At 42.0% G+C, this 13,703-nt stretch overlaps 1 protein-coding gene across 1 annotated transcript in view; it reads right to left on the bottom strand.

The window, feature by feature from the left end:
* Window positions 1-334: 334 nt before the first annotated feature.
* The window catches only part of nup88 (nucleoporin 88), a 38,342-nt gene continuing 24,973 nt past the window's right edge, over window positions 335-13,703 (bottom strand). Inside the window, 7 exon segments of the mRNA XM_052035155.1 lie at window positions 335-1,872; window positions 6,376-6,494; window positions 8,605-8,731; window positions 8,853-8,933; window positions 11,664-11,729; window positions 12,247-12,372; window positions 13,321-13,473. Of these exon segments, the coding sequence (XP_051891115.1) occupies window positions 1,809-1,872; window positions 6,376-6,494; window positions 8,605-8,731; window positions 8,853-8,933; window positions 11,664-11,729; window positions 12,247-12,372; window positions 13,321-13,473 (736 nt within the window). The 3' untranslated portion in view covers window positions 335-1,808.

Here is a 13,703-nt window from a genome sequence, read left to right as displayed (position 1 = left end):
CCTCTTAGGGAAATGTCACCAATCCCAGGAATTCTTTCCATCTTTTCACTGCATCTCAGTACACGCAACAATGATAAACCAATTACCAGGATCAATCTGGCAAAACTTCTCTACACACATTCTATCACAACTGAAGACACTTCCCCGTGCTTCCAAAACAAACTGCTGCAGATGCTGGAAACCCAAAATCAGAAACATTATCATTCCCCATTACTACTGTTTGGAGAAATTGATGAGATGAATCATCTTCCTTCCTCTAACTCAAATGTACAAACTCCTACCAACTAGGCACCAAACCTAGTTTGTCTAAATTCATGAACAAGATTACCTGATGTACCACATAAAAATATTTATTCAGACACAAAAGTTTGTGCAGTGTACAAAAATTGCATCTCAATTTACCTTCTTTTGAAAAAAACAGTAATTAGCTTGTGTACTTTGGGTTGTAAGCTTAATTTTTTTTTAAAAATGGCTAATTTTAGCTTCAATGGAGACTAAAACTGATCAAAATGTAAAACATGTTTGACATGATCCACATGTTACAGATATTGCTACTTTTTTTGCACAGCATTTTGTTGTTGAGTGTGACTGAATATTTACAGCAGATATTGTCCATGCAAAACCTGGATTCACTTTGCATAAATCACCATAAAAGCTGTGAGGTACAAAATAAATAGGAGAGTACACAAGTTGACAGACTTATTTGCAAGAGCTTCTGAAATATTTCAAACATTAAAAGATTTTAGATAATCATAGAAACAAACTGAGACAGGATGACTAATCTGGCCAAGTAGTGTCCTCCTTTGCTAATGTACAACACTGGGTTACAAGACCAGGATTTACAACTGACACACTGTGCTGAGGCAGACTGAAATAGTAATAATAAGAGCAGACGGCTGTTTCTGAGCATTGCTGGCAGTGGTAGAGTACGTTTACTCATCATTGCAGACTAAACAACATAAACACAGCTCACTGCCGACTCACAGCTCCAACGACCCAGGTTCAACGCTACCTCTGGTGGAGTTTGCACGTTCTCCCTGTGATTGTGGTTTCCTCCCCACATCACAAAGGTTGATAGATTAACTGGTTACTGTAAATTGTGCATGGTTTGTGGTAGGAGAGTCAGGTTGGAGTTAATGGGTACGTGAGAACGAGAGAAAATAGGTTAGAGGAAAATAAGTAGGGGAGTGGGATTGCTCTGAGAGTCAGCATAGATGTGAGGGGTTGAATGACCCCCTAAGCTATGAGAAAATGAGAAAAGCAAGTAATCAAATCCAAACCACAACGTATCCAAGAGAGCTTTGGTTTTAGCCCTTCATAAAAGCTGATACCCAAATAGTGGATCCAGTTGATATTCAGTCATTTAAAACAGACAATCCCTGGATCAAGCAGGTGTGAGAACGGCCTGTTTTCACCCATTTCCTGGCCTTACACAAGGACTGGCATTTAGAGAAGGGGTGCACCTGTCCACAGCATGAATCAGGGACTTGAGAGAAGAAAGTATTCTCTTGAAAGGAGATCATTAATAACATGGAATTAAAGAAATATAGAAAACAATGTACTAGTTCAATAATCTTTAGTGAAGGGAGATAATCTGAATACTATGTATACGGCAAACAAAAACCTAGTGAAATCCATTCCATCTTGTACAAAATGCCATCAAAACTTAGCGCTGGAGGTTAGCAGAGTCTGAATTGCCACCATATTACTTCGGTTTGTTTCGGGAATTCTCACTGTTCCTCATCCTACACACCTCTACAAGCATTTCGTCTTGAAGAATACACTGCCATTTGAGAACAAAATAGCACTTAAAAGTTTACATGAGTTCGTATGTCATTAATTTTCTTCACCATTTCAGCAATATGTTCACCCCTGAAATAGAAAACAATATTAAAATAATTTAAGGGAGCCTGGTTTCTATTACAAGCAGCCCATTCAGATTGCCACCGTTCCACCTTTCAGCTTGACCATGGCCGATGAGCATCTTAATGGCAGCCTAGATTCCAGCTTCTTTAAAACCCTTCAACCCCCAACCCCCCCCTCACAAAAAACATGCAGTTATATTTCATATCAAATATGGTGTTAGAGACGACCAGACCACCCACAATAAAGTAGTAAGATACTTAATTGCTGAAAACAGCTGCATAATATTTATTCAAATTTTATGTAAAAGGAGATAATTCCTTGGGAATAAGATGCAGAACATAATTTCCTCAATCTCGTGCTGTGGTCAGTATCCCACCAATCTCGATTTCTGTTTAACTATAACAGATATCATCACTGGATATTGTCAAAGAGAACAATTTGTATAAGCAGGCCAGTTGCTGGGTGTGGGGGCACTGACAAACACCCATTTACACTAATCCTACCTTTTATTCTCCCCTCATTCTGATCACTTCCCCGATTCTACCACCCACCTACACAATAGGATCAATTTGCAGCAGCTAGTTAACCTACTGACCCACACGTCTTTGGGATATGGGAGGAAACTGGAGCACCCAGGGGAAACCCATGTGGACAAAGGGAGATTGTGCAAACCCCACACAGACAGCACTGGAGATCTAGACTGAACCTTGTTCACTGAGGCCACAAGGCAGCAGCTCTAATAGCTGCACCCCGTTGTACTGTCCTTTGTCACGTCAGGGAGAAGTTTAACCTTCTGTCCTAGCGACAAGACACACATTTCTAGGTCAAGACACTGTGTCATTTGGAAGAGACCTTAGTGCACACCCTATGTGGTAGGGTTTGCAGATTTGGAAGGTGCTATCAAAGAAACCTTGACGAGTTTCTGGAATGCAAGTTGTAGATGGTGCAAATTGTAGTTCCAGTGTAGAAGTGTATGCTTAAGATGCTGACAGGGTGCAATCAAGTGGGCTACTTCACTTTAAACGGGGCCGAGCACCAGAAAGCACAAATGCCTGGAGAGTTTTAGTTCTAAAAATCCTGATGTGCACTGTTTGGACAGTGTAAAGGCTTTGGGCTGTCAGGAAGTGGGTCACTCCACACAAAAGTGCCCAGTCACTGTGACCTATGCTTGCAGCCAAATATACAAGTTAACAGAACTTGAACAGGTGGTGCCACTGGAGATCTGTACATTAATGTTTCACCAAACTTACATGGAGTTGCAAACATCCAGATTTGCTGACAACATCCAACTGGGCTGCTCAGTAAATAATGCAGGTATGGACATGAAAGTGCAACAGGATAAGGTAAATGAATGATTACGAAAATGCACTGTTACTCACTTTGAACAGTTTTAAAAAAAATGACAAGTAGCTAGTAATCAAAGACCAGAGATTTGGGGATGCAAGTATAAAAAACTAATAGAGGGGTAAAACAAACTTAAAAATCCTAATGGAATGCTATCCTTTATTTCAGGGAGCTGGAATCCATAAGGGTGGATGTTATGTTATTACACAATTCCTTTACTTCCCCTTCAGAGAAATGTCCCTGGATCAGGAATCACACAGGTTCACCAGAATCCTAAAATATGAGAAAAATAGTCGAGGCTTCTATTCAGGACCGAGAAAACAAATTGCTGGAGGAACTCAACAGGTCAGGTAGCATCCACGCAAGCAGGGGCTGACGTTTCAGGTCGAGACCCTGCACGGGAAGACTTATTCCCTGCGGCAGAGAAGAGGCAGGAAGGACTGTTGCACAAGAGGGAATTAAGATCTAGGCATCTTTCCTAAGTTATTGAGGCTAGGTTAATTTAAAACTGAGCTTGGTAGATTTTGTTCGGAAGTGGATAAACAGTTACAGAAACAAAGCAGAATGAAAGGATGACAGATTAATTACGATTCCACTGAATTCCCTCAAATAGCCTTGAGTGGTGAATGTCCTGCTGTTACCTTGTTCTTTACTACACACCTTTCATATAGACAAAGTACTACAGATGCTGGCAATCTGAAAAATCGGAACGCAAGGAATCGCTCAGCAAGGAAGGCAGTACCCAAGGAGAAAGGAACATTAAGCAGTTCCGATCAATGAGCTTTCACCAGAACTGGTAAAAAAAAATTAAAGATTTTGAAATGGAGAGAAAGGAGAGAAGAGGAGGCAGAGGCAAAAGGGAAGGTCTGCGATAGGAAGGCAGGCAGGAGAGACTAAATGAGAAAAGGGTTGAGAACACAAGGCAAGAGGAGGAGGAAATGGGACAAATATAGATATAAAATATGGACCCAGAGGTGGTGTACCTGGGTGGAGCAGGATTGTCTTAAGTTGTGAACTCATTTCCCATGTGCCCAATATCCACCTGTGTAGTGTAATACTAGAAACTCTGAACTGAGCAGAAACTCAATATTGTTTTTGCATGTGCATCATAACAAATGGAACTTGGGTTGTTCTAGTCATCCACCGCAGGAATGATACAAAAGCTATACACAGGCAAAATAGAGTTAAGAAAAAAGATCTGAATATCTTGGGTACTTTTTCCCCTTCATACAACCCAAAGTAGTAAATAGCCACCATAATCAAGCCCTTCACAGTTAGGAATGTTCAATGATAAGGTAAGGAGTCAAAGTAGTTTCCACTGGTCAAGAACACAGACCCGAGAGTCTGGACTTCCCTGCTAAATGCCAAGTTCTGGATTCCTACACAGACGTACGTGAACCTGGGTATTCCTGGACTTGCTGACTACTCTTAATCAGCTTTGTCCCAACAGTAGCTCTCATGTCGGACTCAGAGCATAAAGTTGCAAAAAAACTACTTCCATAGAGGGTGTTTAGAATATGGAATTCTCTTGGACAGATCGATTCAAGATAACCATAGATTATCTTCGACCAGGTAACTAATTACATACAAAATAAATATCGATCTTCAAAGGTGATGGGTCAAATGTTCTCTCTGCAATCATCCATATATTCATGATTTTTGTGACAGCAAGTCCTGACTTTTCTGGGTTTAAAGCGAATTCTCTTGCTTATCCCTTTTACTTCCCTCAAAATGTTCACCGTTAGCTCCCTACAGGGGAGAGATGAAGTCTTGCACTTTGCTTCTCATAGAACGTAGAACATTAAAGGTCAGCACAACATTGTGGGCCGAAGGGCCTGTATTGTGCTGTACTGTTCTATGATTCTAGGATTACAGCACAGTGCAGGCCCTTCTGCCCACAATGTTGTGCCAATATTTTATCGTGCTCTGAGATCTATCTAACGCTTCCCTTCTACATAGCCCTCCATGTGGTTAAGAGTCTCTTAAATGCCCCTAATGTATCTGCCTCCACCACCTCTGCCAGCAGTGCATTCCATGCACCCAACACCCTATACATAAAAAAAAACTTGCCTCTGACATCCCCCTTATACCTTCCTCCAGTCACCTCTCGTGTGAGCCATTTTCACCCTGGGAAAAAGTCTGACTGTCCACTCGATCTGTGCCTCTTATCATCTTGTACACCTCTATCAAGTCACCTCTCATCCTCCGTCACTCCAAAGAGAAAAGCCCCAACTCGCTCAACGTATCTTCATAAGACATGCTCTCCAATCCAAGTAGCATCCTGGTAAATCTCCTCTGCACCCTCTCCAAAGCTTCCACATCCTTCCTATAATGAGGCAACCAGAACTGAACACAATATTCCAAGTGTGGTCTAACCAGAGTCTCACAGAGCTGCAACATTACTTCTCAGCTCTTGAACTCAGTCCCCCGTCTAATGAAGGCCAGCACACCATATGTCTTCTTAACCACCCTATCAACTTGCGCAGCTAAATGCTACAACCGAGAGCAGGGACAGCCAGACTAGGCCTCAAGGTAATACTTGGCTCAAGAAAAGAACATTCTGCCACGTGAAAGCCCTGTGATGTCATGTACAGAGAATGAGTCCTTCCTACTACCTACTGCAAATGCAGAGTTGTGATTAAAGAGAAAGTGAATCAGGAGAGAGCACTGTGGGGAAGATTGCGAAGACTGGAGTCAGACAGATGATTGTTGGTGGAAAGAGCTCCATACATTTGGAGGAGGTGGGGGAGGGGTGGAGAGCACTTCAAAGTTAAAGGCACCACTTTCCTGGGAAGAGATGGGCATCTTAGATCATCCAACAGATGAGTCCTTCGAAAACCACATCAAACCTCAACACTTTGGTTAAGATCTACATGAGCATTCCCAGCAGCTTCCTCTGTGCAGTAGAATTTTGCAAAGGTCAAATAAACACTCCATGCTGCTCGACATAATTATACGTACCTAGCAACCCCCCTGCACTCCTTGCTCACAGAAACAGTGGCAATAATTTTGGCCTGTGGTCACTTGCTCCAGCTTGAGAACCGTCCTCCATTCAAATGCTTGAGCACTCCTGATCTATAGTGAAATTGGCTAGCTGACCAGTTTAGTCTAACTGCCCAAATCTATAATTAAACTGATAGATCACAAAGCCCCAGTGGTACTCACTGCTCCTTTAGCACGGAATGGATGCATTTCTTCTGAGAAGCACTGAGAGTGATGCTCTTTTTCCGTGCATTCTCTTCCGGCTGTATTTCCTTCTGCTGGTACTCAGTCTTCATTTGCACCTGAGGTGACAAATGTTAAGGTTTGATTAAATCAGCTGAAATCTCCAACATACTGTTAAAAACCAAATTATGCAAGAGAAAGACTAGCAAAACTTGCATCCACATGGTTTAATATTTCTTCCAAACTATGGCACCTCCATCAACGTGGCACAAATCCAGGACAGCAAAGAATGCAGGGTCTACAGCCATTCTAAGAGTACTGCTTGCTCCACCATACAAGGGGAAAGTACCATGAGTACCAGAGACCAGAATTAAGAATAGAGAATGTGGAAAATGCTCAGTAGATTTGTAGAATATATGTGGAGAGAGAAAGAATTCACATTTCAGGTCAATGACTTTGCACCGGAGCTAGTGAAGAGGGATGATAATGGAAGTGGTGGTAAAGGGACAAATAAACAGAACATTGGCACAGAGGTGGTATTAATGGGAGAAGCAGAATTATCTGAACTTGCTGGAAATCTGAAAGGTGGAAAATGCTGGTAGCTTGATAACTGAAATCATTGGCGCTCAGTGCTGAGTCCAAAAGGGTGCGATGTGCCGAGATGGAAGGTGAGGTCCACGCTTAGTAACTAAGCTTCACTGAAACATTGAAGGAGAAAGACGACAGAAATCAGAATTGGAGCAAAACAGACAATTAAAATGACAGGTCACAAGAAGCAGTCAGCCAAGCTGAGCTTGGTCTCCCCAGTGTAGGGGAGACCACCACAGGAGGGTGTCATCAGAAAGGGAGGGGGGACTATTGGTGATGAAAGAGTGAACCAGACCAATGTCCTTGTGGGGGGGGGGGGGGGGGGGGGGGGGGGGGGGGGGGGGGGGGGGGGAATGCTGGTGGAAAACAGACCCTTCAAAACAGGGAAGGGGAATATATTTTTACTGATGGCACCTGTTGGCAATGTTGGAATTGGCAGAGGATTATCCATTGAATGTGCAGTCTACTTGGGCTGGAGGCAGTGGACAAGATAAATCCTACTGTGGTACTGGGAGGATGAGGAAGAAGAGAAAGCCCTCTCATTGAACTGAGTGGTCAAGGACCTTATCAACCATGGTGAAGGAAATCTTCAGTTGACAGACTGGTACGGAAGGTGGCAACATCACTATAGATGTGAGAAAAACTGGGGAATGGAGTTGGGGGGGGGGGGGGGGGGGGGGGGGTGAGAGAGAAATTAGTCAATGTAGCCAAGGGATTAATGTAGGTGTGATAAACGTGCACTGGTTGCCTCAGATCACAGAGAAGTCAAGGAATGAACAGGAAGGGTCAATGCAGACCAAGTGAAGATGAGAGGTGCGAAAATAAGCAAAGTTGAGGAAACGTTCAACTGTGGAGCAAGAATCTGAGAGGTGCAACACAGAAACAGGCCCTTCGGCCCACGGATTCCACACCAATCAATCTCCCATTTTACACTAAACCCTACATTAATACCGTCTTTTAATCTCCCCACATTCTACGCACCAGGGACAATTTTCACTGGCTAATTAACCTACCAATCCGTGCACCTTTGGGATGTAGGAGGAAACTGGAGCACCTGGAGGAAACCCACATGGTCACGGGGATAAAGCACAAGACTCCACCCAAGGTCAACATTGAACCTGGGTCTCTGGCACTGGGAGACAGCAGCTCTACTAGCTGTGCCACTGTGCTGTCCCAAGCAGCACATAACAATCAAATAAATGGATAGTCGATGTTTCGGGTCCTGATGCAGGGTCTTGACCCAAAAATGTCAGCTGTTCCTTTGCTTCCACAGAAGCTGCTCGACCCACCGAGTTCCTCCAGCAGCTTGGTTTTTGCTCCAGATCCCAGCATCTGCAGTCTCTGGTGTCTGGCACATACACTGTCACTGAACCAAAGTCTTCTGAATCCGAAGCAAAAGTGCCACCATTGAATCAAGCTGACTACTTCTGCAGAAACTCCTGAAGCAGAAACACAGACTGCTTTTCAGACCAATGTCAGAGCTCAGTGATGTTGTTTTGGAACCACTGACATGAATCAAGCTCACTTTGGAATGTGCACATTATTAAAGATCTCACATCACATCAGTTGGTGGAAACAACTTCTCAGAAATAAAAAGATTCATAAATTAACATTAAATGACAGGTGGGAAATGACTTATGCCTGCGTAATGCTGCTTTCCAGGTCATTGAGCTGGTCATTGATAATAACAAGTTCTTTCTTCATATCTCTCTCACTGTCAGACAGCACAGGAAGGTGCGAGTTAAAATTGTGCAGAACTTTCTTCACCCTGTAAAGTGGGAAATAACAAAAGTAAACTTTTTCCACAAATACTAAACATGTCTACTCAATTCTTGTAAATCAAGATAAAAAACGTGCTCTTTAAATGAGATTCTACCCTTGAAGTGTACCTTTTCATCACTGCTTCTTGGTTGAATTTTACCTCCTCGTATTTGCTAGCAAGCATCTCTGCCATTTCCTGCAGAAGTTTTCTGTTGAAAAAAGTTAATATTAGTCAGCACTTCTAAAGTTCAACAATGATTTTCAAAAAGTTGTTTACCAAAAAGTGATGATGATCTCAGTCCAATTAACCATTATTTTTAATTTAATCAATATATTAAACAATAAGCAGCAAAATATCTCAAATATCTCCCATCACTTTGACACAGCTATATTACCAAACTGTCTTATTGGATGTTATGATATAATGTCAAGATCATCAGGATATCCTGCACATATCTTTCAATTAGTGCTCTATGTTCCCCTCACTGGCTGTTCACGCAGGCAGATATAGTGATCTGTATCCAGTCACAAGTCTAAGCTTCACCTCCTATATCATTACTTCCACCCAAGCCTTACTGCTCATTAAAACCCTCAATCACGCCTGTCACTGGAAATCCTAATTTTTGCAAGTCAATTTGCCTCTTGACAAAATGATTACAGAGCCGTCCCATTATTGCAACACTATTTCATAGCCTTAATCAGTAGAGATTTTGCAAACCTTGTTGCATCTTCTATGGAAAAAGAAATTAAAGGAGAACTAGACATTTTCCAATAAGATGAGACAATTCAGCTGTGATCAGACCTTTTAGTGGTGCATAATTAAGAAAGCATTAAGGTTAGTCCAGTGGAGTGAGTTCGCAGACAGTACTGCCAATTCAAGCAATTTGAAATTTTTAAACATTAATTAGCTAATTCCAAGTTAGTAAAGATTAAGGGTTTGCAAAATTCTAAAAAGCTGGGATTAGATTACAACCTTACTTATGACAAGTAAGGATTTCTTTGTTAGTTATTCACCTTTCGAGAATGTTAGTTCAGCAAACTCATGAAACAGATGTCTGCAGTTGTGATGCTCTATTGCTTCTCAGAGAATGGATATCCAGTATAGGAAAATTACAACAGTTAAAAATGAATGCAAAGCACTGTACCAAAAGTTCACTTAAGGCTTCAAAGTCACTGAGAACAAGCTAAAAACAGGTAGGACTTACTGGTTCTAAAAGTCGGAAGGTCCAAATAATTTAGATAACAAAACCCCCGCACCTGCCCACACTAACACAAGCAGCAACTTGCCCAAAACTGAAGGGCAGCATCCGAATCCACAAGGAACCACATGCTCCAAACCTTCCACCTGCTCTACAGAGCCTCCAATTTCAAACCCTTTCAAAGCCCTATTCTGCTGTATTTCTGCAGTCTGAGTACTGCAACCGAGCATGACTGACTTGTCCAGTGTGCAAACCCTGCCCTAGTTTCATTGGATTCTTCTCTCAAAACCTCTTCCCTGCATGCAGTTGAAAGTCTCAGAAAAATGCACCTTCTTAATGTGTACTGTCATCTTTTGTACTCTGCTCAGCAGCCCATCCTCTCATGAAGCAGTTTGATGATACGTTAATGCCCGTTGGCTCCTGTCAGTTTCCTACACAATAAGGCTGGACAAACATCAAAACTAACTCATACATCACATGCAGACCAGCTTGCCACTTCTGACCTAGTGGGATCTGGGAACTGAAAAACGACAACATAAGCGTGAATTTTAACCAATGACAAAGGAACCGGATTTGAAGAGTTATCCATTTCAAAACCATGGGAATTTCCCAAATCTCCCAGGATTTATAGCTCACTATGAACATGAGTAGGCAGCCGCTTCAAACCCAAGTTGCCTTTCACTAAGATCATGGCTGATCTGACCTTTGGCTTAAACCATTTCTGCCTGGCCCCCGTAAAATTTGATTATCCCGTTGTCCAAAAATCTCTCTCAAATATACCACAATGGCTAAGCATCAACAGCTTTTGTAGTAGTGAATTCAAAAGATACACAACCCTTTTAAAATTAGAATTTCCTCATCTCAGTGTTAAGTGATAGACATCCTGAGACTAGGCCCACTGATTCTATTCTTTCCAACGAGTGCAACACTCATATAGCACTCATTTAACCTGTCAACATTCCTTTGTTGAGACTTTTTGTTCCCCTCACAACTTACTTCCCCATCTTTATATCAAGAATAGTTTGGCCACATAACACCCAGCCCCTTCATCTCTCATTTATATAGATGGTAAATACTACAAGCCCAGCACTGAACCCTGTGGCATTATCTGGTTGGAACTTGCCAACCCAAGGAATGTCCTACTGCCTTTTGTTTTCTGTCCAAAGTAACATGCAACCCAACCCCCAATATTAACCAGGATTTTCCCAGAATCCAGGGAACTTTGGAAGATAACAACCAATGCACCCACTACCTCCGTTGCTATGATTTGTTTTGAAAGAATCCAAGGGAGCAGCAAACCATTAGCTTCTGGAGATTTATCAGCCTTTGGTCCCATTGGTTTGCCTATTTATTCTCTAGAGATATTAATTGTTTGCAGCTCCTTACTCTTGAATACCCCTTTTTAGAATCCTGCTAGCACCTTGTGAAAACAGAATCAAAATCATCTCCTGCCATTTCCTTACTCCCCATAACTAAAGCCTGTCTCAGTTCCAAAAGGAATTAATGTTTAATTACTATTCTTTCCCTGTGTGCTCTTAGAAGATCAGCAATTTGGCTTTATATATAATACTTATGTGCATATTCTACTTGCTCCCTCTCATTTTCTTACGCTGTCTTTTGCCTTCTTGCAAGTTGAAGATGCTTTGAAAGCCTAACAATTTGTCTGTGGCTTAAATAAATGAACCACCAGGGTAGCCTTCTGTGATTGTGAATGCTTCCAGGTCTGTGCCACATACTTACTTTTCCTTGAGGCACTGTGCAAGATCGTGCTGCTGCTTATTCTTCTGATTACTTAGAAGCTTCACCCTGGAATACAAAAATTGTGTGAAGAAGCCTCACTAACAATGACTGTATCGACAACAATGGATTGTTAGACAGAGCAGAGAAAGTATTTGAGTCAGAATTCTCTGCACATCAGTGGCCTTCCGCCTGCCAGACTTTTGCCCCAGCACTGCCTTCAGCAGTTCACAATAAGGGTACTTAGAGGGACCGTCAAGTGCTTTAAAAAAAATCTGAAGATGTGGGTGAAAGAACATCAGGGCCAGTAGAAGAAATAGTGGAGACAGTGTAAAGAGAGAGAATTAGCATGGGAGATGGAAAGATCCAAAAAACAAAAAGCTATGAGGAGAATTAACTTGGAGATAAAGCAGTGAAAAATGGATACCAGACATTGAAAAATTCAAGAGGCTTGGAAGAAAATTACTGTTCTGTTATAGTTTCATGCAACTCAGCTTTGGAATTAAGAAAGCCAGTCTGGGTTGCTCTTCAAAAACATTGCACAACATTGATTTCTCAACTGGTTATAAGTGATCTAGAGGATTACCTCCGTGTTATCTCTTCTCTTGCAAGAGCCTGTTTGAGGATGTACTCTTCTCTGAAAACCTGGGTGGCTCGACTCAAAAGCTGCAAGCACTCCTGTGGCGGCGGAGCTCCCTCTGCATCTGAAGCTCTGAATTAACGAAGTCATTCAATTCCAAGAATTAAAATCTCTCACCAGGTCATTCTATGCAAATTCAATTACATCATAACAGGATGCAATAGAATAGAAAAATCATGCACAATTCAGGCAAGAACAGTGTACCAAATGTACCACAATGGGATTACTAACTAACGCAGGCAGAAATTAATAAGCAGCACATCACAAGCTTCTGACAATGATCAACAGGACTTTGCCCTCCATAAGTGATCAAAGGTTCTCCATGATGTTTGCAAATCACATTCAGGACAGCAACATCAGGAGGTGAGGAGGAGACTTTGCTAATGGGTAGTATCACCTCACTCTAATGTAGTGGTTATGTTGCTGAACTAATAATTTAATAACATAACTACCACAATAGGGCAACGTGATACTAATCCAGAACTAATAATTCATGAATTACAAATTTGAATTTGGTTTAAAACAAATCTAGAATTATAAAGCTGCCCAGTACCACTCAAGCACTAAAGTGTTGAGTCCAAGCGATTACACTCAGTGTAACCTTCATCAAAATGACTAGAAATTTGGATTTCAGGGGAGAAGTGAATAATTGGACCTTGCACTTTAGCGGTTCAGGTTGAAAACACCCCTCACTCATCTGCTGTCACTGACGACTTGAGGCACAGAAAAAAATTCAAGCAAGCCAACAGCAGCGTGACCAATCATGTCATTTACACTTGCTGGGAGTTACCGGATGGGAGACTGGAAGATGGTTAACGTACAAATAGAGTTCGGCCAATTCACGTTAACCAACTAAACTTGCAAAGGTTCTCTTTTTGAAACCCTCAGTGCCTCATTGTACTCTACACATCAGGGAAGTGGAATAAAAACATTAAAAGCCATTTTTTCCTCAGTTGCATTTTCATTTATAAGGAACATAACTGCAGGCAATGAACACATGGATATAGGTTGAAATGGCACCTCAGAAGCAGCGGATTTGTTGTATTGCGACGCAAAATGTTGGCGATGTGTTGTTCAAAGGAGTTGCTGGAGAAGTTTCGCAGCGGAGATACAATGGAGCTGGACTCTGGGTTGGAACACAGTAGTGGCGGTGACACTGGCCGCGTGGTGGCCCTGTAAGCAATTGGAAGCTCCATTACATAACTGAGTCAGGACATAGTCAGCAACTGCAAGTATTCTTAGGTTTTCTCTTTCACCTTCACTACAACCACTTAGGAAACGAGGCTGGGCAAGTGGTTCAGTGGGGGAGCACATTGGGATGAGAGACCATAATTCTACTAGCTTCAAGACAGTCACGGAGAAACACAGGTCCTCAATTCCCAAACTGGGGGAGGCTAATTTCA

This window comes from Pristis pectinata, chromosome 21 (genome assembly GCF_009764475.1).
Source record: "Pristis pectinata isolate sPriPec2 chromosome 21, sPriPec2.1.pri, whole genome shotgun sequence".
Lineage (NCBI taxonomy): Eukaryota > Metazoa > Chordata > Chondrichthyes > Rhinopristiformes > Pristidae > Pristis > Pristis pectinata.
This window is presented reverse-complemented; position numbering and strand designations above follow the sequence as displayed.